This window comes from Eulemur rufifrons, chromosome 6, assembly GCF_041146395.1.
Source record: "Eulemur rufifrons isolate Redbay chromosome 6, OSU_ERuf_1, whole genome shotgun sequence".
Taxonomy (NCBI): Eukaryota; Metazoa; Chordata; class Mammalia; order Primates; family Lemuridae; genus Eulemur; species Eulemur rufifrons.
Window position 1 is genome coordinate 98,377,528 of NC_090988.1, and position 27,430 is coordinate 98,404,957.

General features: G+C 39.8%; 1 protein-coding gene across 3 annotated transcripts in view; it reads left to right on the top strand.

Moving 5' to 3' along the window:
- ATL3 (atlastin GTPase 3) overlaps positions 1–27,430 on the top strand; it is a 54,168-nt gene that overhangs the window by 20,185 nt on the left and 6,553 nt on the right. For 2 of the 3 annotated variants that reach the window (XM_069471694.1, XM_069471692.1), the window contains exons 2-11: positions 3,052–3,266; positions 3,691–3,834; positions 5,674–5,778; positions 6,275–6,325; positions 16,832–16,888; positions 17,695–17,787; positions 18,521–18,659; positions 25,081–25,208; positions 25,910–25,966; positions 27,220–27,291. In XM_069471694.1, coding sequence (XP_069327795.1) covers positions 3,060–3,266; positions 3,691–3,834; positions 5,674–5,778; positions 6,275–6,325; positions 16,832–16,888; positions 17,695–17,787; positions 18,521–18,659; positions 25,081–25,208; positions 25,910–25,966; positions 27,220–27,291 — 1,053 coding nt within the window. In that variant the 5' untranslated portion in view covers positions 3,052–3,059. The remainder of the gene's footprint in view (positions 1–3,051; positions 3,267–3,690; positions 3,835–5,673; positions 5,779–6,274; positions 6,326–16,831; positions 16,889–17,694; positions 17,788–18,520; positions 18,660–25,080; positions 25,209–25,909; positions 25,967–27,219; positions 27,292–27,430) is intronic. The other variant, XM_069471693.1, reaches the window with a different exon arrangement.

The window sequence follows — 27,430 nt, forward strand, 5'->3', positions numbered from 1 at the left end:
CGCCTTGGCCTTCCAAAGTGCTGGGATTATAGGCGTGAGCCACCGTGCCCAGCCTGCTCAGTAAACTTTAATAGTGAAATAGATGAAATTGAAATATCTGGTATCATGAACTTAATTGTACAGTCCTGGGAGACTATTGTATTGGTTACTAGGTTTGGGTATATCTGAAAGAGTCTCCAAATAAGTGATTTAAGCAAGATAAACATGTATTTTTCTTTCACATAAGTGAACCAGTGTGGTAGTTCTACTTAATGAAGTCCCAGGTTCTGCCTCTCTTGTTACTCCAATATTCTTAGGGTGTTCCCCTCATGTACCTGCCCCAGGATGGCTCACTCCCACTTCTCCATCCAGCCACAGGCAGGGGGAAGATGCCTGACCTGGAAGTTGCCTGTGTCATTTCCAGGCACTTCTTATTGACCAAAACTTAGTCACCTGTTCATATCCTACCCATAAGGTTGGATTGTAAAAGTGTTTCTTTGGGACAGTTATATGCCCAGCGAAAAATCTGTTACATAGTGGGGCAGAAGTGAATATTAGGGGAATAACCAGCCATCTCTGCCACAATCAGGACTTTGTTCTGTACTTCTTTGAATGCTGCACAGTACTTAACACTGGCTTATCCCTAAAATCTGAATAAATTCTTCTCATTAGTTTTTTTGTATGAAAGACTGAGGTCCTTAGGTCTTGGATTTAACTGCTGGTGGGGCAATAAGAACCCTAAGAGATTATTCATGGAAATGTTTCCTTTTTAAAATTTTTTTAATTTTTAGAGACAAGGTCTTGCTCTGTCACCCAGGCTGGAGTGCAGTGGCATCAGGATAGCTCACTGCAGCCTCAAACTTCTAGGCTCAAGTGATCTTCCTGCCTCAGTCTCCCAAGTATCTGGGACAGGGGCATGCTACCATGCCTAGCTAATTTTTTAATTTTTTGTAGAGACAGGTTCTCTCTATGTTGCTCAGGTTGATGTCAAACTCCTGGCCTTGCTAGGCTCGGTGGCTGTGTCTCTACAAAAAATAGAAAAATTAACTGGGTGTGGTGGCGTGCACCTGTACTCCCACCTACATGGGAGGCTGAATCAGGAGGATCGCTTGAGCCTAGGAGTTTGAGGTTGTAGTGAGCAATGATGATACTACTGCACTCTAGCTGGGGTGATAGCATGAGACCCTGTCTCAAAAAACAAAAAGAAAAACGGAAAAAAAAACCCAATTCCTGGCCTCAAGTGATCTTCCTGGCTTGGCCTCCCAAAGTGCTGGGATTACAAGCGTGAGTCTGGGCCTGACCAGAAATGTTTCCTTTTTATCTAGGCAAGAGTGGGAAAGAAAAGCATTAGTATACATTTATTACAATGATAGCATGACATTTAACCTGTATTTATAACTTGTTTTCCGTTAGTCTACAAACAGTTAAGAAAATGAGAAGAACCCTTTTTTCACTATCTGATACCACGAATACAAAAAGTAAGCATTAGTTCCTATAGCTGAAATGGTAGAGTCTGGTAGTCGAACTGTTTTATCTGCTTTGCCTGCTGTGATCATGCATCCTTCAGTGCTTCTTAGACGTTATTTGGGGACCATATTTGTGATTTTGGCCATATCTGCCTATCAGGGCTATGCTTTACTTAATATATGTATATAAATCTACATTAAATTAATTTACTTCTTAAACTTAGCCTCCTAAGCAATAATCCGTTAAAACATAGGCTTGGCGTTTTAAAGTATGCATTAAAATGCATAATTTTTAAAATAAAAAATGTTCTTTAACTACCTACAGGCATCTCCTTTAATGCCAGGGGCACAAACTGATACTTGGGGAAATCGTGCTTTGCCTCATTCCCTAAGCCCCACTGGTAGTTTTTTGTAAACTTTCCTTAAATCCATAGCTACTAAGTGGCTCTGAATTTCAAAGAATTAAAATCTGTGCTTTCAGCTCCGTTAGGGAAAGTGCTAGTTAATGGGTAACTTTGAACTGTAGAACAAATTGCTCTTAAAACTTTGAGCAGTCTGTGAAACATAGCCACCTAATAATCTTTTTGAGCTTATCTCCAGGACCTGTGGGACAAGATGCAGAACCTTTGTTAGCCTTGTTTCCTTATTTTTAAAATGAGGCAGTATTATTTATGTCATAGGATTGTTCTGAAGATTAAATAAAATATGTAGAAGGTGTAGGAGTGGCAGACACACTTTCTACTGTGGATAGATATTTGTGTTGTTTCCGCTTTTGGACTATTTTGAGTAAAGCTAATGTGTACATTCTTGCATATGTCTTTTGGTGGACATATGCATTTATTTCTCTTAGGTACATGCATAGGAGTGGAACTTGCTGGATCATAAATATTTTGAATTTTAGTAGATATTACCAGTTTTCCAAAGTGGCGATAAAATTATGTGCTCCCATCAGAATGTACGAGAATTCTAGTTGATCCACATCCTCTCCCACAGTTGATATTGTTAGTCTTATAAATTTTAGCAATTCTGATGGGCAGGTAGTGGTATTTTATTGTGGTTTTAATTTATATTTCTCTGATAAATAACGATACGGAAGTATTTTCATATGATTATTGACTATTTGGATTTTTTTGTGTGTGAAATGCCTATTGACAGTCTTTTACCTATTATTATTATTTTAAAAATTGGAGGCTGAGTACACTGGCTCATGCTTGTAATCCCTAGCACTTTGGGAGGCCAAGGTGGGAGAGTCACTTGAGGCCAGGAGTTTAAGACTCGCCTGGGAAACATAGCGAGACGTCTTCTACAAAAAAAAATTAGAATGTTCATTTTTTACTTACAGATTTCTGTGCTGATTCTGCATGTGAGTCCTTTGGAAATAGGTTTTGTGACTATTTTCTCCTAGTCTGTGGCCTGTGTTTCTACTCTCTTTATTGGCATCTTTTGCCAAACAAAAATTCTTAATTTTAATGAAGTCGAATTTGTCATTTTATTTTCTTTTATGGTTGGTATTTTGTGTCCTGTTGAAGAAGTTTTTGTTTTTCTGTTCAAAAATATACATTAAAAAAATATTTGAAACTAATTTTTTTTCTCTACGTGAACACAGGTGATGCCATGGAGAGCAGCAAGCCTGGTCCAGTGCAAGTTGTTTTGGTTCACAAAGACCAACATTCCTTTGAGTTAGAAGAGAAAGCTTTGGCCAGCATCCTCTTGCAGGACCACATCCGAGATCTTGATGTGGTGGTGGTATCCGTGGCTGGTGCCTTCAGAAAGGGCAAGTCCTTCATTCTGGATTTTATGCTACGATACTTATATTCTCAGGTAAAGTAGAATTATTTAATTTCAAATTAGAAAATGAGGCTGGGTGCGGTGGCTTAATCCCAGTCCTTTGGGAGGCAGAGATGGAAGGATTGCTTGAGGCCAGGAGTTCAAGACCAGCCTGGGCAACATATCAAGACCCCATCTCTTAAAAAAAAAAGTTAGCCGGGTATGGTGGTACGTGCCTGTAGTCCCAGTGACTTAGGAGGCTGAGGTGGGTACATCACTTGAGCCCAGGAGTTTGAAGTTGCAGTGAGCTATGATCATGCCACTGCACTCTAGCCTGGGCAACAGAGTGAGACTCTGTCTTTAAAAAAAAATTAGAAAATGAGGCTTTTATGTACAAAAAAGCAAAATAAACTCATGAATTATCCTTGATGTGTAAAATTTCTTAAGAATTAATGGAAATTTCTTATTTCTTCTGTAGAAGGAAGGTGGCCATTCAAATTGGTTGGGTGATCCAGAAGAACCGTTAACAGGATTTTCATGGCGAGGGGGCTCTGACCCAGAAACCACTGGGATTCAGATCTGGAATGAAGTTTTCACTGTAGAGAAGCCAGGTGGAAAGAAGGTAAGAATGAAAAGACTTACAAATTAACAACAACAAAAAATTGAGAACTTCAAGATGTACTGTGTTAATCCAATTGAAAAAAGAATTTTTATCCAGGTATTATAAATGCATGGTTTAAATGCATGAATATAGTTTAAAAGGTCAAATGGTACTATAAGGCTTCTGACAGAAAGGAGCTGTCATGTGTGGTATTTTTCCCTCTGCCTGATTTTTACTTCCCGGAGGCTAATGCTCTCATTTGTTACTCCTTACTCCTTTGTGGGTGTCACAGATGTGGCTGCTGTTGCTCTGGGAACTGAGCAGGGAAAGGAAATAGGGGATCTCACTGTTCAGAAGGTGAGCATTCTCTATCCCTCAGCTATCACTAGGCTTCTTACCTTCAATCTTATCCATGCCCGGCAAGCTACAGTTGTAGAGCCTTTCTATAAATTTCTTTGTAAGGATTGGGAGGGGCAAATCATGTGTTTCTTAATACAAACTTTGGCTGGGCATGGTGGCTCACGCCTGTAATCCTGGCCCTCTGGGAGGATCGCTTGAGGTCAGGAGTTCGAGACCAGCCTGAGCAAGAGCGAGACCCTGTCTCTACTAAAAATAGAAACAAAAAATTAGCGGGATGTGGTGGGGAGCACCTGTAGTCCCAGCTACTCGGGAGACTGAGGCAGGAAGATCATTTGAGCCCATGAGTTTGAGGTTGCAATGAACTACGATGATGCCACTGCACTCTAGCCAGGGTAACAGAGCAAGACTCTTGTCTCCAAAAAAAAAAAAAAAAGAATATAGGGAAATAAAGAATTACAACATTAGAAACTTTTTCATGGAAGGATTTTCTTTTTTTTTTTTTTTTTTTTTTGAGACAGAGTCTCACTCTGTCGCCCAGGCTAGAGTGCTGTGTCGTCAGCCTAGCTCACAGCAACCTCAAACTCCTGGGCTCAAGCAATCCTCCTGCCTCAGCCTCCCGAGTAGCTGGGACTACAGGCATGCACCACCATGCCCAGCTAATTTTTTCTATATATATTTTTAGTTGTCCATATAATTTCTTTCTATTTTTAGTAGAGATGGGGTCTCGCTCTTGCTCAGGCTGGTCTTGAACTCCTGAGCTCAAACAATCCTCCTGCCTCGGCCTCCCAGAGTGCTAGGATTACAGGCGTGAGCCACCGCGCCCAGCCTTTCATTTCTTTTTCTTTCTTTTTTTTTTTTTTTTTTTTTTTTTGTTGAGACAGAGTCTCACTTTGTTGCCCAGGCTAGAGTGAGTGCCGTGGCGTCAGCTTAGCTCACAGCAACCTCAGACTCCTGGGCTTAAGCGATCCTACTGCCTCAGCCTCCCAAGTAGCTGGGACTACAGGCATGCGCCACTATGCCCGGCTAATTTTTTCTATATAGATTTTTAGTTGTCCATATAATGTCTTTCTATTTTTTTTAGTAGAGACGGGGTCTCGCTCAGGCTGGTCTCGAACTCCTGACCTTGAGCAATCCACCCGCCTCGGCCTCCCAGAGTGCTAGGATTACAGGCGTGAGCCACCGCGCCCGGCCCATTTCTTTTTCAATAGCAAAAAACATCTTACTGACTGGTTAGGTGGTAAGCTAATTGCCTTCAACATTTGGCTGTCAGTTGGTGGGGGGCAATTTTCTCTTCCTTATGTATTGCTTTGTATGCCTTTGGATAATCTTCAGCAAAGTGCTCTGGTCAGAGAAGGCACCTCAATAATTGTACATTTCTGATAGGACCTACAAGCAGGTGCTTAAGGCCCATGTAAGTGTTACCTCTACTTTTCGATTTCTCCTTTACATTTTCCCCTTTCTCACTTTAACCTATTTTGTTTGTATTTTGCCGTTTTTAAGGTTGCAGTTGTTCTGATGGATACCCAGGGAGCATTCGACAGCCAGTCAACTGTGAAAGACTGTGCTACCATCTTTGCTCTAAGCACCATGACTAGTTCTGTTCAGGTAAAAGCCACTTGACTTAGAAAATGTTTGCAGAGGAAATAAGATAAAGCGAAGACATCCAGTTTAAGTTGTTGTTCTGTTAACAGAATCCCTTTGTTGATATGTAAGTGTTCTTTTTAGACTATAGATAAAAGTTAAGCTCTTACAAGCTCAAGAAGGAGGTAAACTATTTTTCCTCTTTGCTCATAATTATACATAAAATGCTCCAAGAAAAGTCTAAAAAATGGAAATTGATATTACATCAGTTACATCATATGGAAAATGTATTTGGTAAGAACTTAGGAAAACAATATTTTAAACTATGGAGGAAAAATTTCGTGATTTCAACCTTATATGTGTAGTTTTCCAAAAGACATATAATATTCCTGTTTGAACAGGCTTCATATTCTTATATGTGAACTTTTAATTGTACAGAGCTTCTGTCAATGCTTTAGGGTTATTTGGGATTTGTCTGAAGTAAGCCAGAATAGTATTAATCTGGATTTTTGTTTTCTAGATTTATAATTTATCCCAGAACATTCAGGAAGATGACCTTCAACAGCTGCAGGTATATATTTCTCATAAAAGTTTTAATATCATAATATATTATTTAAAAGTTTTAAGATTAACAAAAATTTTAGAACTGAATAGTTTTTAGCAAAAGATTGAAATATGCAGGAAGGTTTTTGGTTCATACAGTGTATCTGTTGCTGGAGTGGAGCAGGGGTGGTCAGGAAGGCCTTATTGATCTGAGCGGAGAATGGAAGAGAGTGGCTGAGTCAGGCCTTCAGATACCTCTGGTGGTGGAGGGGGGAATGTTATAGGAGATGTAGCAGCAAGAAGAAAGACCCTGAGGTGGAACGTGCTTGGCAGGAGCAAGGAATGGCAGGAAGGCCCATGCTGGGATTGGAGGGTGTGACAGGAGGGGTCTAAGCGTTGAAGTCAGAGAGGCAGTGAGGCGCTGGTCATACCAGGGCTTTTCCTCTGGGAGAGTGGGAGCTCTCAGTGGGTTTTCAGCACAGAAGTGATGTTATCTGACACTGTAAAAGATCACTGTGGCAGCCATGTTTAGAATAGATTTTTAGAGGGCAAGAATACATTCAGTGGGGAACTGGTCATGGAGCTATTAAAATAATCCAGGTGGGGTTAAATAAATTAATATTTGTTATATGCATAGAATTATGTGCCTGGAAAATAGTATGCGCTTAATAACTGCTAGCCATTATTATTATTGCCGTTTTCTATAGCAGCAGTTCTTATCTGTTTTTCCCATAAAATACTCTTCAGTGGATACTCCAGGGTTGGATGCAATTCCTGACATGCTTCTCTAATTCTGCTTCTCCCACTGACATTCAAGAAAACATACCAGAATGTGAGTGAGTGAGTAGGTCATTATTATAGAGATTACTTTGAATTAGTTCTATTTTATATTCCTTTAAAAAAACAAAGAATTGGAAACAACATTGAAAAGGACAAAAATGAAAATAAAAAACAAATCATTCCTGAACTTTGGCCCTTAAATGTTACTAATGGCAATTGCTTATACTTCTTTACTGGTGGTTCTATACCAGTGGCATGACTCAGTGGTTGAGAGTTATTACTCTGTAAAACTTTTTTATCAAAAATTGACTTTGGGTGACTTCTCAGGCCCTTCTCCCCTGGGACCTGAGAACCTCGCCAAAAAAAAAAAAAAAAAATTGACTTTGTCACTGTTTCACCTGAAATTTATTCCTTTCTAAACTCTTTCCTTTCACACATTTCTTGAATGCCTAAGTTGTGCAAGGTAGAAGACCAAGTGCTGTAGATATATATAAGGTCACATTCACAGGTATCAGGTGTTAGAATTTAAACATATATCTTGTGGGACACAGTTCAACTCATAAGAGATATGATGAGGCCGGGCGCGGTGGCTCACGCCTGTAATCCTAGCACTCTGGGAGGCCGAGGTGGGCGGATCGTTTGAGCTCAGGAGTTCGAGACCAGCCTGAGCAAGAGCGAGACCCCATCTCTACTAAAAATAGAAAGAAATTATATGGACAGCTAAAAAATATATATAGAAAAAATTAGCCGGGCATGGTGGTGCATGCCTGTAGTCCCAGCTACTCGGGAGGCTGAGGGAGTAGGATTGCTTGAGCTCAGGAGTTTGAGGTTGCTGTGAGCTAGGCTGACGCCACGGCACTCACTCTAGCCTGGGCAACAGAGTGAGACTCTGTCTCAAAAAAAAAAAAGAGATATGATGCAGTTATATAATTCTTTTTTGATACTATTCTCAAGAGCTCTACCATCCTTGGCATGTCTTTTCCATGATCCTTTCAATATCAACCTTTCCCAATTCTTTTTGTCCCGTTTGTCCTGTATAGTTCTCTATCTTCTACGATGATTTTGTTACTTTGTGTGTGGCCTTTATAACAGCTTTCCAGCTGACTTTCCTGTTTCCAGTTTCTCCTGCCTAAGAATTACACTACACACCACTGAATCATCTTTATAAATGGTATTGGGATTCTGCTACTCACTTGCTCAGACATCTGTTTTCCAGGGTATTGTGTTAAAGCCAAAGCTTGGTTTATTCTTCAGCGCAGTCCATTAACATGGCTCTTGTTTCCTTTGCATTATCAATGATGATTTTTTTCATTTCATTCTAGCTGAAGCACTCTTCTCTAGTAAAAGAAATTTTCATAGTTCTTACAGAATTCAACTTGCTTAATTCTTGTTACCTTTGAAATAAGTTCTTTGTTTTTTTCTAGTATCTTTCTTACTTCCCTCTAGGCCATATTATTTCTTATATTTGACTTCAATTAAAAAAAATCATATTTTTCTTTTAGACTTATCTAAATTAGTGCTTTGAACTCTACTACTTTGTATTTTTGAGTCCCATTAATGGGATGTAGTTTTAAGTGTTTGGGAACAATTATATAGGTAACACGTATTAAAGTGTGGAGATTATTCCCAGTGAAAATGCATTGTTGATTTTTCTCTGTAGTAAATCGTCTAGTTAAAATACTGTTTGTGGTTTATGCAGCAGTTAACAGACTCGGTGACAGAAGGGTTCAGGGGGTGAGGTAGAAGCAGATGTTATGAATAACTTTTTAAACTTCTTGATTGAGAGGGAATTCTGGAAGAAGATCTGTGTTTAGAAGGGAAATAGAGGGGTCTTTGGAATGGAAGTGTTGGCAAGGTCAAAGAATAGTAGTAACAGGAACAGTTTAATAATTCCAAAAAGGTCAGGGAGACCAGGTGCGGTGGCTCACACCTGAAATCACAGCACTGTGGGAGGCTGAGGTGGGAGGATCACTTGAGCCTAGGAGTTTGAGGTTGCAGTGAGGTATGATGAGGACACTGTACTGTAGCACGGGTGACAGAGTGGGACCGTCTCCAAAAAAAAAAAAAAAGAAAAGAAAAGAAAAAGAATAAAAGATGAATAGAAGTGACAGAGGGAAGCAGCCACCAACCCCACCTTTTGATCTTGAAACATGTGGAGTGTGAGAATAATAGTCACTATTTAAGATGTCTATGGAGGCCGGGCGTGGTGGCTCACGCCTGTAATCTTAGCACTCTGGGAGGCCGAGGCGGGTGGATCACTCGAGGTCAGGAGTTCGAGACCAGCCTGAGCAAGAGCGAGACCCCGTCTCTACTAAAAATAGAAAGAAATTATCTGGCCAACTAAAATATATACAGAAAAAATTAGCCGGGCATGGTGGCGCATGCCTGTAGTCCCAGCTACCCGGGAGACTGAGGCAGTAGGATCGCTTGAGCCCAGGAGTTTGAGGTTGCTGTGAGCTAGGCTGACGCCACGGCACTCACTCTAGCCTGGGCAACAAAGCGAGACTCTGTCTCAAAAAAAAAAAAAAAAAAAAAAAAAAGATGTCTATGGGGAAAATTGTGCCCTCAGGTTTTAGTTAAATCAAGGAGGTAGAAGTAACTGCAAGTTTAAGGGGGTGTGTTCATCGTGGACCTAAAGTTGCAGATGGTACAGTAGAGGTGTGTGACGGGGAGTGAGGGAAGGGAGATTCAATTCAGAGCATTATGTAGATAATAGTGCCAGTGCCACAAGCTTTGAAGCTAAGGTGAGGGATCTGGTTGATACCTTTAGGGCATTGACTGGTGAAAATAGGGATGATAGGTGTGTTGGATTTACTCACTGGAGATTTACTTACTTTTACCCACTGGATTTAATGGCCAGGGGACTTATCTCACTTGACAAGGCTGATGGTAGACTCAGTAGCTGCATGAATATAAATGTTAAAAAGGAGAAGATAATATGCTTATGTGCCTGGAAATCCACAAGAATCAAGTGGAAAATGATTTAGAGCTTAAAAAATAATTATGATACCCATCACAAAATAGAAATAAAAAATCAATAAGCTTTCTTTTCTACTAAAAATAACCAGTTTAAAAATGTAATGGAAAACGTTCACTATAGCAACAAAATATTAAAAACAGAAAGACCTAACCAGATCTCTGTGAAGCACTTCAGAATTGTATGAGGTATGTAAAAGATTTAACCACATGCAGAAATGTATCTTCTTTCTTAGATAGGGGATGGTAATAGCTAACAAATATTAACTGCTTACTCTGTACTAGACACTGCGCTGTGCATTATAAATATTACCTCCTTTGGGACTGATTATTACAAAGTTGTCAGTTCTTCCCCACTAAACAAAATTATAAAGGCATTATTTTGGGAACCTGACAGAATCCAAAAACAAAACAAAAAACAATAAAATGTTTATTAACTGCTAAGGAAGAGAGATCTCAGGTATTATAGGGAGCCTGGGGGTTTGGAAAATTTACCCGATGGAGTTATTATTTTTACTCTGAATGCTTTTTATGAAATTAGAAGTGATAGTGTCTTTTTTTTTGTTTTTTCTTGAGACAGAGTCTCACTCTGTCACCCCAGCTAGAGTGCAGTGGCATCATCATAGCTCACTACAACCTCAAACCTCCTGCCTCAGCCTCTCGAGTAGCTGGGACTACAGGTGCATGGCACTGTGCCCAGCTGATTTTTCCATTTTTAGTAAAGACAGGGTCTTGTTCTTGCTCAGGTGGGTCTCGAACTCTGAGCTCAAGCTATCTTCCTGCCTCAGCCTCCCAGAGTGCTAGGATTACAGATGTGAGTCAGGGTGCCTGGTGCTTAGAAGTGATATTGTCTTTGTAAAAAATTAGAACACCCTGGCTAAGGCTGAAGTCCTCCTTGCCCCCCTCCCCAGAGGTAACCACTATTATTAGTTTTGAATATATCATTTTTATTCCTTTTCAATGTATTTGTAAACACATATATATCCCTATAGAAAATATATAACACATGACTACAATCCCTTATGCAAACCCCTTTGAGGCTAGATATGTCTTGGAATTCAGAATTTTAAAAATTTTAAATAGATAATATGGTGCATGTAACATGAAATCTTAAGACAGGAGTGGGTGTTTAGGCATGTTTAAACATGTTAGTATTTCTGCAGCAAAATGTGTGGCTAATTGTATGAAGTAGGGTAAATAAACCCTCTAAAAAGCCTCATGTCAGTTTAAGGTAGGTTTTGCCTCCAAATGAGTTTTCTGCCTAACTCGGGAGTATTAGAGCCTTTGGATTTCAGTACTTCAGATAAGCAGTTTTGAGTTTTGTATAGTTTTTTATGTATGGTTTTGTTTAGTTTATATATGGTATTTTATATATATAGGATACTTTTCTTAAAGCAACGTTTTATTTTTTAACAAAGGAGTATATGTGCATGGTTTAAAAGTCAGTAATATTGCAAGGTTTGTAGTAAAAAAAAGTAGCAACCTTTCCACCACGTAGTCCCTTTCTCCAGAGTTAACTACTTACAGTTTCTTTAGCTGTCTTTTCTGCTCTGTGCTTCTAGAGTTTTAAGAACATGCTTATACTACATACACCTTTTTGATTTTGAAAATTAATAACTTATAAAATTAGGATTTATTTACTTATTTCCCCCCATTTTTTTTAAGAGATGGGATCTTGCTATATTGTCCAGACTGATCTTAAACTCCTGGGCTCAAGTGATCCTCCCACCTCAGCCTCCTGAGTAGCTGGGACTACAGGAGCTCATCACCATGCCTGGCTAATTTTTCAATTTTTTTTTTTTTTTTTTTTTTTTTGAGACAGAGTCTTGCTCTGTTGCCCAGGCTAGTGTGCCGTGGTGTCAGCCTAGCTCACAGCAACCTCAAACTCCTGGGCTCAAGCAATCCTCCTGCTTCAGCCTCCCGAATACTTGGAACTACAGGTGCTCACCACCACACCCAGCCAATTTTTTGTTTCTATTTTTAGTTGCTTGGCTAATTTTTTTAAATTTTAGTAGAGACAGAGTCTCGCTGTTGCTCAGGCTGGTCTTTTTTTTTTTTTTTTTTTTTTTGTTGAGACAGAATCTCACTTTGTTGCCCAGGCTAGAGTGAGTGCCGTGGCATCAGCCTAGCTCACAGCAACCTCAAACTCCTGGGCTTAAGCGATCCTACTGCCTCAGCCTCCCGAGTAGCTGGGACTACAGGCATGCGCCACTATGCCCAGCTAATTTTTTCTATATAGATTTTTAGTTGTCCATATAATGTCTTTCTATTTTTAGTAGAGACGGGGTCTCGCTCTTGCTCAGGCTGGTCTCGAACTCCTGACCCTGAGCGATCCACCCGCCTCGGCCTCCCAGAGTGCTAGGATTACAGGCGTGAGCCACCGCGCCCGGCCTCAGGCTGGTCTTGAACTCCTGGCCATAAGCAGTCCTCCTGCCTTGGCTTCCCAAAGTGTTAGGATTACAGGCATGAGCCAGTGCACTCCACCTGTTACATTTTGTATGTGCTGATCACTAATGCAACCACAAGCTCATAGACTCCTAAACCTTCTTAGTATGGTCTTATACTTGGGGTTATATTTTATTTTTCCTTGTGGAGGCCTTGTTCCTGGGTGCTGTGTGGACTGCCCACTCTGGACCTGGTCACCCAGTGGCCTGTCTTTGCCACCATCCTGGTAATTTCTTTTCAATTTCCACCTCATTTAACCATTTGTTTATTCATTCCTTAATTTTACTCATTCTCCAGTAAATTCCTAAGAAAGCATGCATTGGAGGTAATTTTTTTTTTGAGGTCTTGAAAGTCTGAGTATATTTTTATTTTATCCTAGAATTATAGAATGGAAATAGTTTTCTTTTTTTCTTTTTTTTTTGAAACAGTCTCTCACTCTGTTGCCTGGGCTAGAGTGCCATGGTGTCAGCCTAGCTCACAGCAACCTCAAACTCCTGGGCTCAAGTGATCCTCCTACCTCAGCCTTTGAAGTAGCTGGGACTACAGGCATGCGCCACTATGCCCGGCTAATTCTTTTTTTGTGTGTAGATATATATATATATATATATATTTTTAGTTTGGCTAATTTCTTTCTATTTTTAGTAGAGACGGAGTCTCGCTCTTGCTCAGGCTGGTCTCGAACTCCTGAGTTCAAATGATCCTCCCGCCTTGGCCTCCCAGAGTGCTAGGATTACAGGCGTGAGCCAGCCTGGCCTGTTTTCTTTTAGAATTGTGAAGACATTGCTTCATTGCCTTTCAGCTTCCAGTGTTGCTACTGAAGTCCCACACTATCTGATTCCTGATCCTTTGTTTGTGACCTTTTTGTTTCTAGCTGAAGCTTCTAAGATCTTATTCTTGGCATGAATTTTCATGGTAATGTGCCTTAGTGTGGGCTTTTTCTTCATTCTTTGTAAACTTTTATCTTCAGAAAGATAAGATGTTGCTATGTTTCAACTAAGAAATAACAACAGAATGCTGTTAAAAAGCAGCATTCAGAAAACAAAATAGGGCTCGTCCGATGTAGTGGGTTATCAGAATTTACTAATTTAGTGCCACTAAAGTTTGTATATAGGCCCCCACTGCTAAATTTGACTGGCATTTAAAAAAAAGAAAAAGGGAGGAAAAGAGCTCTTAGAAATTAAAACTATAACAGCAAAAATGGAATATTCAGTAGGGGAGGAGTTAGAATTTAAATTAGAGAAAATTCCCGAGCAGGTTGAATAAAGATACAAAGCAGAAACTGGAAGGGAGGCAGGGAGTGAGTGAAGGGAAGAGAGAATAAAAAAGAAGAGAGGGGCCGGAGAGAGAGGATTGGGGGAGAAAGGGTTTCAAAGGAGAAGAAAACAGGTAGGGCACACAAGAAAAGGAGAAAGGATCAGTTCAGGAGAGGTTTAAGATATTAATAACAGGTATTTTGGTAAAAGAGAAGAGAGAAAATGGGAAAGAAATTATAAAATTGATATTAAAATATAAATAATAGAATTTGATGTTCTAGAATTGAAAGACATGAGTTTTTGTTTCAAGCTAGAGCCTTTCCTCAGATTGTCAGGTTTTAGTATGAAATGTTGGTTCTCAGTGTGCTCATGGCTGAAGAATGACCAGATACACCAAAGTAAGGCAAGCATAAAAATGAGTTTAATTGAGGAGAGAAAGATAGGATTATAGGGCAAGAGCCAGGTACAAGATTACAGACACCAGAGATGACGACCAGACCCCTTTTCGCAGCAAAGGGAGAGCAAAAGGAAGAGCACAAAAAGGGGGTTGGTTATGGTCTCAGTCTTGTTTTATAGTGCATGAATTGGGACCTCCCAGTGGCTCAGACGTCACCATGGAACCACTTTGACTGGACAGTTGGGAGTTGCATGACCTGAGTCTTAACTATGCATGCAGGTTGTTCTAGTTCAATTTCTGGACTCTGTGGTACCTATGCAGCTTGGCCCGTGGGCTGGAGAGTCCTCTGCATTCTTTTGCAGCTGGCGTGCTAAGTTATAATTGGCCGATTCATAGGGTATTCCCTCTTCCCCCAGGTATGGCAGTAGCTCAGGGCAGGATCAAAGTGGGGCAGGACCAAGATGCGGGCCTGGGGCCCACCCTTGGCCTTCTTCCAGGTGGGGCAGTTGCACCAAGGCAAAGTGCCCACTTTCATCCCTAGGAGACCCAGCAACCCTTGCTAACTACCTAACAATGTCTGGTGGTCCTGGACTGTATTGAAGAGCGAGGCACTAAATACCTGACTGAGAGCTTTGATAAGAGGATGGGCCTTATTTACTGGGCCTTATATCATCGGTCCCCAACCTTTTTGTCACCAGGGACCAGTTTCATGGAAGACAATTTTTCTGGGGAGTTGGAGGGCGCGGTGCAGAGCTCAGGCAGTGATCCAGGCAGTGGGGAGCGGTGATGTGAGCAGTGGAGAGTGGCTGTAAATACAGATGAAGCTTCACTCCCTTGTCACAGCTCATCTCCTGCTGTGTGCTCAGTTCCTGAGTTTCACAGAAGATAATTTTTCTATGGGGTGGGGTGGGGTGTGGGATGGGGAGGCGGAGCTCAGGCCATGATGTGAGGCCCAGTTCCTAATAGGCCATGGACAGGTACCCTGCCATGACCCAGGGGTTGGGGACCGCTGCCTTGTATTACAGTGTGGTGATTGGGCAAGATTATCTAGCTATTTTGTTGGCAACTCCTAAATGTCTGTATTTGCAGACTTTTATTCTTGTGCCTTCAGTTTCCCCAGAGATTTCTTTAAACTCCTGCTTGGGTGGGTAGAAATTTGCTGTGGCACCCGGCAGAGTGTGATGGCTAAGGAGTCCCCCACTGTTCAATATGTAGCTTTGACGGAAGTATCTGTTTGCACCAAGGTAGGGGACTTACTCTGAACCTCAGCTGAGTTTGGTACCTAAGTGAGGGTTTTGTTTTGGGGTTTATCCTCTACAGATGGTATACTTCCCATCTTCTGTGGGGGCAGAAGAGTATGGGGGTGGGTGGGTGCCCTCTCCAAAGACGTGTACACATTTCTTTAGTTGTTAGCCCCACTCCCACATCCCCTCCTGCAAGGTAACTGCATGCTTATCATTTTGGAGCCTTTCTGGGATTCTGCTGAGATAATCTGCATATTTGGCCGCTGCTTCTCCCAGATTTCTTGAGAAGGTTCTCATTTGTCTGTTTCCATCCAGGGTTTTTAACAACTCTTTTCACTGTTTGTCCTGTGAATTTATTTTATTTTATTTTTTAAAATTGAGATGGGGACTTGCTATATTGCCCAGGCTGGTGTTGAACTCCTGGGCTCAGGTGATCCTCCTGCCTTAACCTCTTGAGTAGCCAGGACTACAGGCATGTGCCACTGTGCCCGGCTAAGTGAATTTATTTCTCTTAAACTTTGTTTTGCTATGCTTTTAGTGAGGCTTCATGAAGAGATAGAGGTAAATGTACACAGAAACCCTAACCTTAAAGAATTCATTCATTCAGTCATTTGAATGGCACAAATACTATGGGCCCGGTACTTTTCTTGCTGCTGGAGGTAACATAATTACTTATAAAACAGACAAATGTTCCTTCCCTCATGGAGTTTAAACACTAGTGGTGAAGACAGACACTAATCAAGACAAATAGAGGTATAGTATATTAGATAGTGATGAGTGTTAAAGAGAAAAATAAGAAAGGGACATGGGTAGGAAATACCGTGTGGAAAGTTGGTTATAATCTTTTTAGGTAGATTGCCATGGAAGGCTTCATTGAGAAACAGCCATCTGAGTAAAGATCTTAAGAAGTGAGGGAGCTGATCATGAGGATATTTGGGGAAGGGCATTACAGGGAGAGGGAGGAGCCAGTACAAAGGGCCTGAGGCAGCAGTGTGCCCTGTATGACTGAGGAACAGCATGTCTGAGGATCCAAGTGTGGCTGGATCACGCTGTAAGGACTGGCTTTTGTACGGAATGAGGTTGCAGGGTTGTGAACAGAGGCACTATTTACAACAAAGCCACTGTGGCTGCTGTGTGGAGAACAGTCTGTAGGGAGGCAAGGGCAGAGGCAGGGAGACCAGGAAAGAGGCTATTGCAGTGTTCTAAGCCACACAGAAATATTGAGTGACTGGACTCTGGATTTGCTGATGAATTGAGGTGTGGGATGTGAGAGAGAAATAACCAAGATTTATGAATCCTGTGGGCCTTTGAAACTGTAGAACTTTGGTCTCAATATAAGTGGCATCCAGTCTGTTAAATGAATACTTTGCTAAAGAATAGCCACAGAACTATTTTAAGACATTTTGCTTTACAAACTATAACTCTTCTTTTTTTTAAAGCTCTTCACAGAATATGGTCGTCTGGCAATGGATGAAATTTTCCAAAAACCCTTCCAGGTAGAATATTAACTATGGATGTAATTCGTGTCTTTGTTTTAGTTCATACATCAGCAAACTACAGCTCACAGGCCAAATCTGGCCTGCCACCTGCTTTTATATGACCAGTGAGCTAAGAATGGTTTTTACATTTTTAATGGTTGAAAAAACACGAAAAGAGGAATATTTCATAACATAAATTATCTGCAATTCAGATGTCAGCGTCCATGGCTAAAGTTTTAGTGGAACACAGCCAGGCTCATTTGTTTATATATTGTCCTTGGCTGCTTTCCTGCTGCAACAGCAGAGTTGAGTAGTTGCTTAAAGTATTTACTCTTTGGCCCTTTACAGAAAATGTCTACTGACCTGTGCTTTAGCTAATTGTTTCTTGAAGACAAGAAAGCACAGCAACCTCAATGAGCTAAGAGGTGCTATCAGTATGTGAGTGAGTTTCTTTCCCTTTCTAATAGTAAAAGCACATCTGGTATGATTAGCTGGTGCCATGTGGTTTCTCTTTGTCCTTTACTACATTCCCTGTACTTGCCTTTAGGGCAGGGCCCTGAATTTAACATTTTTCTCATCAATCTCTTCCTTCTGTTCCTACTGTCCTGTGGGAACAAAAATAGCAGTTGGGATATGTTGGCCTCACATTTGGCTTAAATATGTCTTTCTAGTATTTATAAAGACAGTACAGAGTAGACAAATCCTTTAGTACATGTCCTTGCTCCCTTTGCCGAAGCTGGCATTATGTAAAGAAGAATGGCAGCTGTTGTCCTGAGAATGTGTTTAAGCATTGTTACAGTATGTTCTGCTTTCTTCCTAACTAGACACTGATGTTTTTGATTCGAGACTGGAGTTTCCCTTACGAATACACCTATGGACTACAAGGAGGAATGGCATTTTTGGATAAGCGTTTACAGGTAAGTGGAATATAATTTTCTAAGGAATTATTCTAAAAGTAGTGATAGCTTTCTCATTTGCCTTTGGCTTTTGTATTCAGAGCAGATTATTGAAAATGATATTGAGTGTGTTAAATATATACATATGAATTTTAACACAAACAATATTATTCTTGGTAGGATTAAAGAACCTGGATATGTAATGCACAGGGACTGTTCACTTGATCTTAGCCATAAGGCCAAGAAGCAATGCACAGGGACCGTAGAAAGGAACTCTGGGCAAAAGCCCAAGTTTTGATTATAATTTTCATTTCACATTTTAAAACCAGGTTCTATGTGGGCCTTTAGAAGTCACATTCAGAATTTTAGTTCTGTTGTTCTTATTCATAATTCTTGTTTTGGTTTAGAGATAGGCTCCTCCTGTTCTCTAAAACCAGAACATGGGAGTCCTTTGCCAGTTACTACTAACAGATTATATCCTTCTTGCTGGCAAATCTTCCCATGTTCTTTCTAAGTATTGTACAATACTCTTTTTTTAAAGAAGCTCATTAGTACCTGTTGTTAGCTATAGGAATCAAGCCATGGGTAATCAAAATTACGCATTTATTGCTTCTTAGGGTTTTGAGTTTTCTTATTTGGCCAGTATAATCCATCAGAGTTGGGGAGGCTTCTTTCCTTTGTCCTCATGCTAGTTATTTCCAGTGAAGAAAACCAAACAGTTTTTGGTTACTAAATTGTTGGTTTTTATTGGCAGGTGAAGGAACATCAACATGAAGAAATTCAGAATGTTCGAAATCACATTCACTCATGTTTCTCTGATGTCACCTGCTTTCTCTTGCCACATCCAGGACTCCAGGTGGCCACAAGCCCTGACTTTGATGGGAAACTGAAAGGTGTGTTACAGATGTTATTTTAAACATGTGATTTGATCTTTGTAGTTAAAGAACAATGAATCAATTATGAATCGAATGCTTAAGAGAAATAGTATGGTCTGTCAGTATTTATAATCTAGTTCATATTTTGCTCCTGACTTACTGTGACCATCAGAATTAGTTTACCTTGGCTTCTGCATCTGAGATGGTGGTGGTAATATCCATTAATAATCTACTCTAAGAGACTTGTTATGGTTTTTGGTTTATAAGAGATACAAATGCTAAATCAAGGAGACTAAATATAAGTCAGCTCACATTTATCAAGTAAAATTAATTTCCCAAGGAGCAGTAGCATGATGCCTGGCAGAGCTATTATTTTCATCTTATTTGTAATTATAGCAAAACCTGATGCTGGGCCATGTGCTAATGTCAGGAAGTGCTGACTAGAGGGCAGGTGAGAGGAATCAGAGTAGGGACTCTTGGGCTCCATTATCTTATTTTTCTTCCTTATTCATCGAAGCCTTGAGTCATTTAATGGCTGGCCTTAAGTTTACACATGTGTTAAACTGAGCACTTCTGTTTATGAGCTTATCTGAGCTTCTGAGATTCCTGGCAAAGTGGTAGAGGCCTGGCCGAGTTTTCAGCACTATGCTAGGTACTTTCATACTTGTGTTACCAGTAATTCCACGAAGTTGATCTTACAGGTGAGGAAACTGGCAAAAATAGTTAAGGGAAAGGACGAATGTTAAGTAAGTTGCTCAAAGTACTCAGCTAGTAAGTGAGTAACTGGTGGGACATAGATGTACATTTAAATTCTTACTGCCCCAGAGCCAAACTGTGCTAAAGTAGTAGTTCTTCTCTTATATGGGGAAAGCCATTTAGAGGATATATACTGCTTAGTTGCCAGTTACCTTTTGAAGTGGAAGGTTTTCTTTTCTTTTTCTTTCTTTTTTTTTTTTTTTGAGGCAGAGTCTCACTCTGTTGCCCGGGCTAGAGTGTTAGCCTAGCTCACAGCAACCTCCACTCCTGGGCTCAAGTGATCCTCCTACCTCAGCCTCCCAAGTAGCTGAGACTATAGGCATGCGCCACCACACCCGGCTAATTTTTTCTATTTTAATAGAGACAGGGTCTTGCTCTTGCTCACACTGGTCTTGAACCCCTGAGCTCAAGCAATCCTCCCACCTTGGCCTCCCATAGTGCTAGGATTACAGGCATGAGCCACTGTGCCTGGCCAAAGTGGAAGATTTTCATAGCCTCATGTTAAATGCATCATTTTCAATTTATTTGATTTAGTTGATCCAAGAGAATGAATGTACTTGTTCAACTCAAGGTTTACATTCCAGGTGGTTTTAATGTTGCAAAGTCCTTTTAATATTACAAGTCCTTTTGCTCAAAGGACTTGCAGTCGGAAAAAAAGATTGTTTATACAGAATTTGTTCCATATTTTATAAATATAATAAATATGAAACTTAGCACACTTAATATTTAGTGATTAAACTATTTTTAATCTGTATATACATATAGTGGGGTTGAACCGAGTCACCCCCTCCCCCAAAATTCATGTTCACCTGGAACCTCAGAACGTGATCTTTTACATTACAAAAGAAACTTGAATTTGAGAGACTTAACCTTTATCTCTGTTTGTCACTTGTCTGATATTTTTAAGTGTTTGGCAGCTTTCCTGAAAAGGAGACTTCCAGAGCCTGTTATATGGCAATTTTAAAATCCAAGGAGAGGGGTTGGCTTTGGGAGAGAAATCTGCTTAGGCAAGCACTGGAACTGGAACCTTTTACCTAAAACGCAGTTTGGGCTGGGCTTGGTGGCTCACACCTGTAATCCCAGCACTTAGGGAGGCCAAGGTGGTTGAGACCAGCTGAGGCAACACAGCAAGATTCTGTCTCTAAAAAAGAATAAAATAAAAAAGAAATTAGCTGAGTGAGGTGGCACACACCTGTAGTCGAGAGGCTGAGGGAGGAGGATTGCTTGAGTCCAGGGGTTTGAGGCTCCAGTAAGCTGCGATGGCACCACTGCACTCCAGCCTGGGGTGACAGAGTGAGAGACTCTGTATGTTTAAAAAAAAAAAAAGGCAGTTGCTAGGGAGTTTTCAGAGTTGAGAGGGAGAGAACTTTTAGGGTTATAAAGATCCATTATTAGTCATACTTTTACCAAACTTCAACTCAGATTTGTTTATCACTGATAGGGAAAACATCCAATTTAATTCTTAAATGGAAAATGTTTAGGAGAGGGTGCTCTTTTTGTCTCAAGGTGATCTCAGATTATCAGGTATAAACTTTCAAAAATGGTAGTCTTCCATATTTTAAATCATTTTAATATTTCAGTGCATTCTATTTGAAAATTTAGTTTCATTTTTACCATGTTATTCAAGAAATAGGCAGAGGTTTGTTTTTTTTTATAAGTTCTATAATCCTGACTTTTGAAATTTTGTGTCACTTTTGGGAATGCATGTTATATTAATTTCCTATGGCTGCCTTTAACAAATTACCACAAACTGAGTGGCTTAAGAGGAGAGATTTATTTCCTCAGAGTGCAGGTGCTAGAAGTCCAAAATCATGGTTGGTTTCTTCTGGAGGCTCTGAGGCAGAATCTGCCCCCTGCGCTCTGCTAGCCATTAGTAGTTGCTGGCAATCCATGGGATTCTTTGACTTGTCCCTGTAGTTGCCTTTAATCTCTGTCTTCGTCATCACATGGCTGCCTTTTCTGTGTGTTCTCTCTTCTTTTTGTAAGCACACCAGTCTTTGAATTTAGAGCCCACCTTAATCCAGCATGACCTCAACTATTAATAATTATTACATTTGCAGAGACTATTTCCAAATAAGATCATGTTCTGAGGTTCCAGGTGAACATGAATTTTGGGGGAGGGGGTGACACGGTTCAACCCCACTATATATATACAGATTAAAAATAGTTTAATCACTAAATATTAAGTATGCTGTTTCATATTTATTATATTTATAAAATATGGAACAAATTCTGTATAAACAATCTTCTTTTTTGACTGCAAATCTTTTGAGCAAATACAGAAACAATCTTTTTTTTTTTTTTTTTTTTGAAACAGAGTCTTACTCTGTTGCCCGGGCTAGAGTGCCGTGGCGTCAGCCTAGCTCACAGCAACCTCAGACTCCTGGGCTCAAGCGATCCTTCTGCCTCAGTCTCCCGGGTAGCTGGGACTACAGGCATGCGCCACCATGCCCGGCTAATTTTTTCTATATATTTTTAGTTGTCCATATAATTTCTTTCTATTTTTAGTAGAGACGGGGGTCTTGCTCTCGCTCAGGCTGGTCTCGAACTCCTGAGCTCAAAGGATCCGCCCGCCTCGGCCTCCCGAGTGCTAGGATTACAGGCGTGAGCCACCGCGCCCGGCCAGAAACAATCTTTATCTCATGTACTATTTCGTTTCCTCATTCAGGATAGAACTATAAAGTACATTTTTAGGGTTTCAATCTTTCTTACATGAAAATCAAGTCCAAAAAGAAGAAATACAAATGGTTAGTATATATTAAAGAAAATTCATGTAGCATCACAATAATCAAAAAAGGACAAAAACATTCATATAAATTATAGCTTTTATGGATAGTAATGTGACAGTACCAGAATTCAAAATGTTTATATTCTTTGATCCAGTATTCCACTTTTAGGATTTTATCCTAAGAAACTGTACAAATAAGTGGATAAAAATATATGTGTGGGGATATTTGCTACGGTAGTGTTATTATAATAGACAGTAATTGGAAACAGCCCAAATGTATGTTTATGAGGCATTGGTTAAATTATGGTACATCTGCACAAAGGAATAAAATGCAGTCATTAAAAAGGATAAGGCAGATAGATGAATCTATATGTATTTACATAGAAAGATGTCTATGATACACTATTAATTGTAGAAAAATTACAGAGTAGCATATGTGGCATGATCCTGTTTATTTAAAAAATACAGGCCGGGCATGGTGGCTCATGCCTGTAATCCTAGCACTTTGGGAGGCAAAGGTGGGAGGATCGCTTGAGGCCAGGAGTTCGAGAGCAGCCTGAGCAAGAGCAAGACCATGTCTCTACAAAAATATAGAAAAATTAGCTGAGCATGATGGCATGCACCTGTAGTCCCAGCTTCTCGGGAAGCTGAGGCAGGAGGATCACTTGAGCCCAGGTGTTTGAGGTTGCAGTGAGCTGTGATAAAGCCACAGTACTCTATCATGGCTGACAAAAATGTATATGTGTGTGTGTGTGTGTGTGTGTGTGTGTGTAAATTTATAAGTAGTTTTTAAAATGGAAATGTTTGAAAAATAAAAACGTCCTTTTTTGCCTCGCTTTAAAAATATGTTAATAGTCTGCCTGGTGTTTAAGGAAATGCAGTTAATAATATTCTGAGGATTATTTGTGAAGAATTCTTAACCAGCTCTGCAAAAGTTTATGTACTTTTTAGATTTGGAGATGGATATTTTGTAATTTTAGGAATAACCAAGATATTGAAAGGTTTTGAGGGAAGATTAAATTGGATGCTAAATTGCAAATAGCAGGTGACATGTGAGTCTTTGGCAAGTGCTAGCTTGAGAACCACACAAAATTTATTGCAGCAAACCTGTCAGTGGAGCTGATGTGTTTCTCAGAGTTTAAACAAACAAAAACACACACTTAGATGTTATATTTTCTCAAGTGTATTTGTACAGTTACTTGGCTGAGATTCTGCAGTCCTGCTCCATGTAACTTGGAAAAGACAACTTTAGAATGTTTAGGGCCTGAGAATGTTTATGACTAACTCATAAAAGGAACTTAATGTCGTTCTGTGTTACATTTAAATTTAATAAGAACTACATTCTGAAGCTATTTCTGCAAATGTTCCCCCAAATACTTTAGGAATTGTTTTAGTGGTTTTATTTTATTTTCAAAGATTGACCACTTACTGAGAGGTAAATACCTGCTGAACATGATCTTAGTTTTGGCATAATTGATGCTAAGCTACTGTTTCTTGCAGTAATTAGCTAGATTAGCTGCTTTTTGAGAGTCTTTTCATCAGACACAAGATGACTGTGCCATCAGTGTAAAGAAAACACTTCTTCCTATTTACTGTACGTAGTGGGGATACCTAATACATCAACTACTGTGTTGTCTAGTTAGAAAATAACAGAAGGGTTTGTAGGGCACAGTCTTCTTTGACACCATGAGAGATTGAGATTGTCTCTGTTATGAGACAGTTTTCTGTCTATTCTGATTTAAAAACTATTATTTTGGTATAGCTTTCCTATAGAAACATGAATAGCCTAGGATCTGTAAAACTCAGTAAAATAGCATTCTATACTATCTGGATCAATCCTTCTGTATCCCAGTGTGAATTTGGAATACTCAGTCTTTCAGTGGAGTGAAAGTTGAACTCATAAAAAAAGCGTTTTTTAAAATAGAAAATACATTCACATTTTAAAATCCCAAAAAGGATTAAAAGGTATTCAGTGAAAAGTCTTTCTTCCATCTCTGTAGGCTTACAGAGTTTCTTTAGTATATGCAAGCAAATATGAATTTATACAGAACAGCATAGTATATACACTGTTTTATACTTTTTCACTGTAAGGTTATAAAGAATTTGTCCCACCTTTTCCCTTGGAATTTTACAGTTTCATTTTTCATATTATGATTAGTTTTATGGAGTGATAAAGAGTTCTTTCCTTGATACGGGCTTCTAGCCACTTTCAGTTGATACTTGGGAACCCAGGAAGATGTTAAATTATATAAATCAGATTCTTTGTATTTTAATTCTCCTTTGTCTTCATAGTTGGATCAGCTAATTCTTACTTTGAGAAAAGAGCTCTATTTAATAACTCTCCTTAACCCTCTGTGGGAGCCTTGTAGAAGCTGCAGAGAAACTCACTTTTCCTGAATTAGTGGCTTTTTTGTCTTAAAGAGGCCCAGAGGGCCTCTGAGGAGATAATACAGAATATCACAGGGTACAGGTGCTTCTACTTCTTTTAACATTAAAAAATTAACAAAATTAACAAAAATCAAATAGTGATTTCTGATTGATTTTAATGGGTAGCATGAGGGCATGACAAAGGCCTGAGACAACTTGAGGGGTTGATAATTGATTTGTTGAAGACCTTGTTAATGAAATTCTTTAAAAAGTTAAATTTCTTGAAAGGCTAAGAGTAGACTGAATATTTCAGAATGAAAACCAGAGTAGAATATTCTGCATGCAGTATTCCATTCTGAACTAGAGAGGACTTTATACTGCAGAGGGGAAGGACACAGATGAAGGTACGTTAGCAACCTGGTCATAGCCAGAAAGTGTCAAAACATATGGTCTGGAGCCTCCACCCTCCACGTCCAACTAGCAAATGGTAAAATAATGAGATAGACTGTGACGATTGTGTTTTGTGCTCACCTTGGTTGAATAAGGCTGTGTGGCTTATTGTTTCCTTTTTCATGGTCCCATGAACAGATATCGCTGGTGAATTCAAAGAACAGTTACAGGCTTTGATACCATATGTATTAAACCCCTCTAAGTTAATGGAAAAGGAGATCAATGGTTCAAAAGTCACCTGTCGGGGACTGTTGGAGTATTTTAAGGTAAATATGGGTTTTAATTATTAAAATATTTGCTTTTTGATAAAACTGCTCTACGTTGTAAACCAACTTAAATGTCAATATTTCGAAACTTAAGGGAAAGTTTCCTGGGAGAGATGGTAGAGGCATTTTCCGAGACCTCGGTGTCCTTCCAGGAGTGGGCCACTGGGTGGCAGTATCAGTCTAAGAACCAAATGGATGTTCTTTGCACTCTCTTAGAGGAGTAATTACTGTGGCTAAAGGAAGATCGTTCCTCAAGGAAGATGGTGTGGACAGGAGGTGGTTAGGAAGTTGCTGTGTGTAGGAGACCGCACCTAGATGTGACACGACTACCTCAAGGCGGATGATCACTCTGCCCAGGTAGTGGTGAGGCCAGTGTGCATGGGGTGTCAGATGGTACCCTAGCCTTCTAAGCTTGTGCTGCTTGAGAAGATGTTTAGTTAACTAAAAATGCTAACATGCACTCACAGGTGTGTTGTGTTTTTGCTAATTCCTGGTTGTTGATCTAGGTCTTTAGGAAAATACAGTTGTATGGTCATTGTTTCTAAAAATTAAAGTATGAATAATATGAGGGCTGTCTGGAAAGTATCCAGCCATGTAACCATTCTTGTTATATTAACAATGGCTGGATACTTTCCAGACAGCCCTTGTATATGTGACAGAATGACATTTTTCATAATCAGTTTTTATGTTTATATTTTAAGGCATATATTAAAATTTACCAAGGAGAAGATCTGCCTCACCCCAAGTCCATGCTTCAGGTAAGCAATTCTTTGACATCCTGAATGCAATCCTTCAGTCACTTGAGATGACCTGTATACGATAGGTAGAGTCCTTTACGAAGAGAATGCGATCGCTTTCCTTTTTCATTGTGGAGGTCTGGTAATTTTTGGCATGTTTTGCAGCAGTGTGGCTGCCTTCTGGTTTTCTTGTTTGTATTCGTGGTGGTACAGTTAAAACCGAATGGCCTCTCCTCACTGGGCCTGATCTTCCCACCAAACACACTTTGGAATACACTTTTATTATACCTAGGTAAAACATACCCACCATATGTTAGATAAGTAATTTCCTGTCATCTGTTGTTTACTTTAGCAGAACACATCCTGAACTATCTATTTACTGTTCATTAATTGGGTTTCTTATTTTCAACTAGAAATTGTCGTTTGGTTAAAACTTATCATTTCTGACTTTCATATGCTGAACAAGGGCATTTGTTGCCAAATGTTGATTCCTTTAGTAGCAAAACATTTTCACAAAGGCAGCTAGAACCTGTAATTGACATTGGAAAGATTTTTTTCCTTGTTTTTTTGACTCACATCTATTTATTACATTTAAAATTGAAGCAAAGGAAATGAAATTTTCCTTGCTTTTTTGAGATTTAATTTATGTTAAAGATTCTTTTTATTTTTTTTAAGCAGAGATTTTCATTTTTTAGTTTTTGAGACCGAGTCTCACTCTGTTGCCCGGGCTAGAGTGCCGTGGTGTCAGCCTAACTCACAGCAACCTCAAACTCCTGGGCTCAAGCAATCCTACTGCCTCAGCCTCCCAAGTAGCTGGGACTACAGACGTGTGCCACCATGCCTGGCTAATTTTTTCTATATATTTTTAGTTGTTCAGCTAATTTCTTTCTATTTTTAGTAGAGATGGGGCAGTGGGGGGGGGGGGGGGGGTGTCACGCTCTTGCTCAGGCTGGTCTCGAACTCCTGAGCTCAAACAATCCGCCCACCTCGGCCTCCCAGAGTGCTAGGATTACGGGTGTGAGCCACTGCACCTGGCCCTAATTTATGCTAAAAAGTCTTAAATATAAAACAGGTTTTTTTGGTAGAAAATTTGGCAGAAAAGGTGTATTTTATTTCATCAGTTGAACTGTATGAAAACCTAAAAAATAGCAGAAAGTTAATAAAAAAGGAAGAATGGGGGGGAATAGGGTGAGAGAAGATTTTTATTTGGTTATTTGTGGAAAGAATGTTAAAAAGAGGAAAGATTTATAGTTCACACTTTCCTTTCTTAAAAGGCCACTGCTGAAGCCAACAATTTAGCAGCTGCAGCTTCTGCCAAGGACGTTTATTATAACAACATGGAGGAGGTATGTGGGGCATATGCTTTATTCTGAAATATCTGTAACCTGGGCATTGTTGCTATTTTCAAAAACCCAAACTTGATCATTCGTAACGTATCTTAAGATGATGAGGCAATAAAGCTGTATTCAGGTTGTCCTGATATTT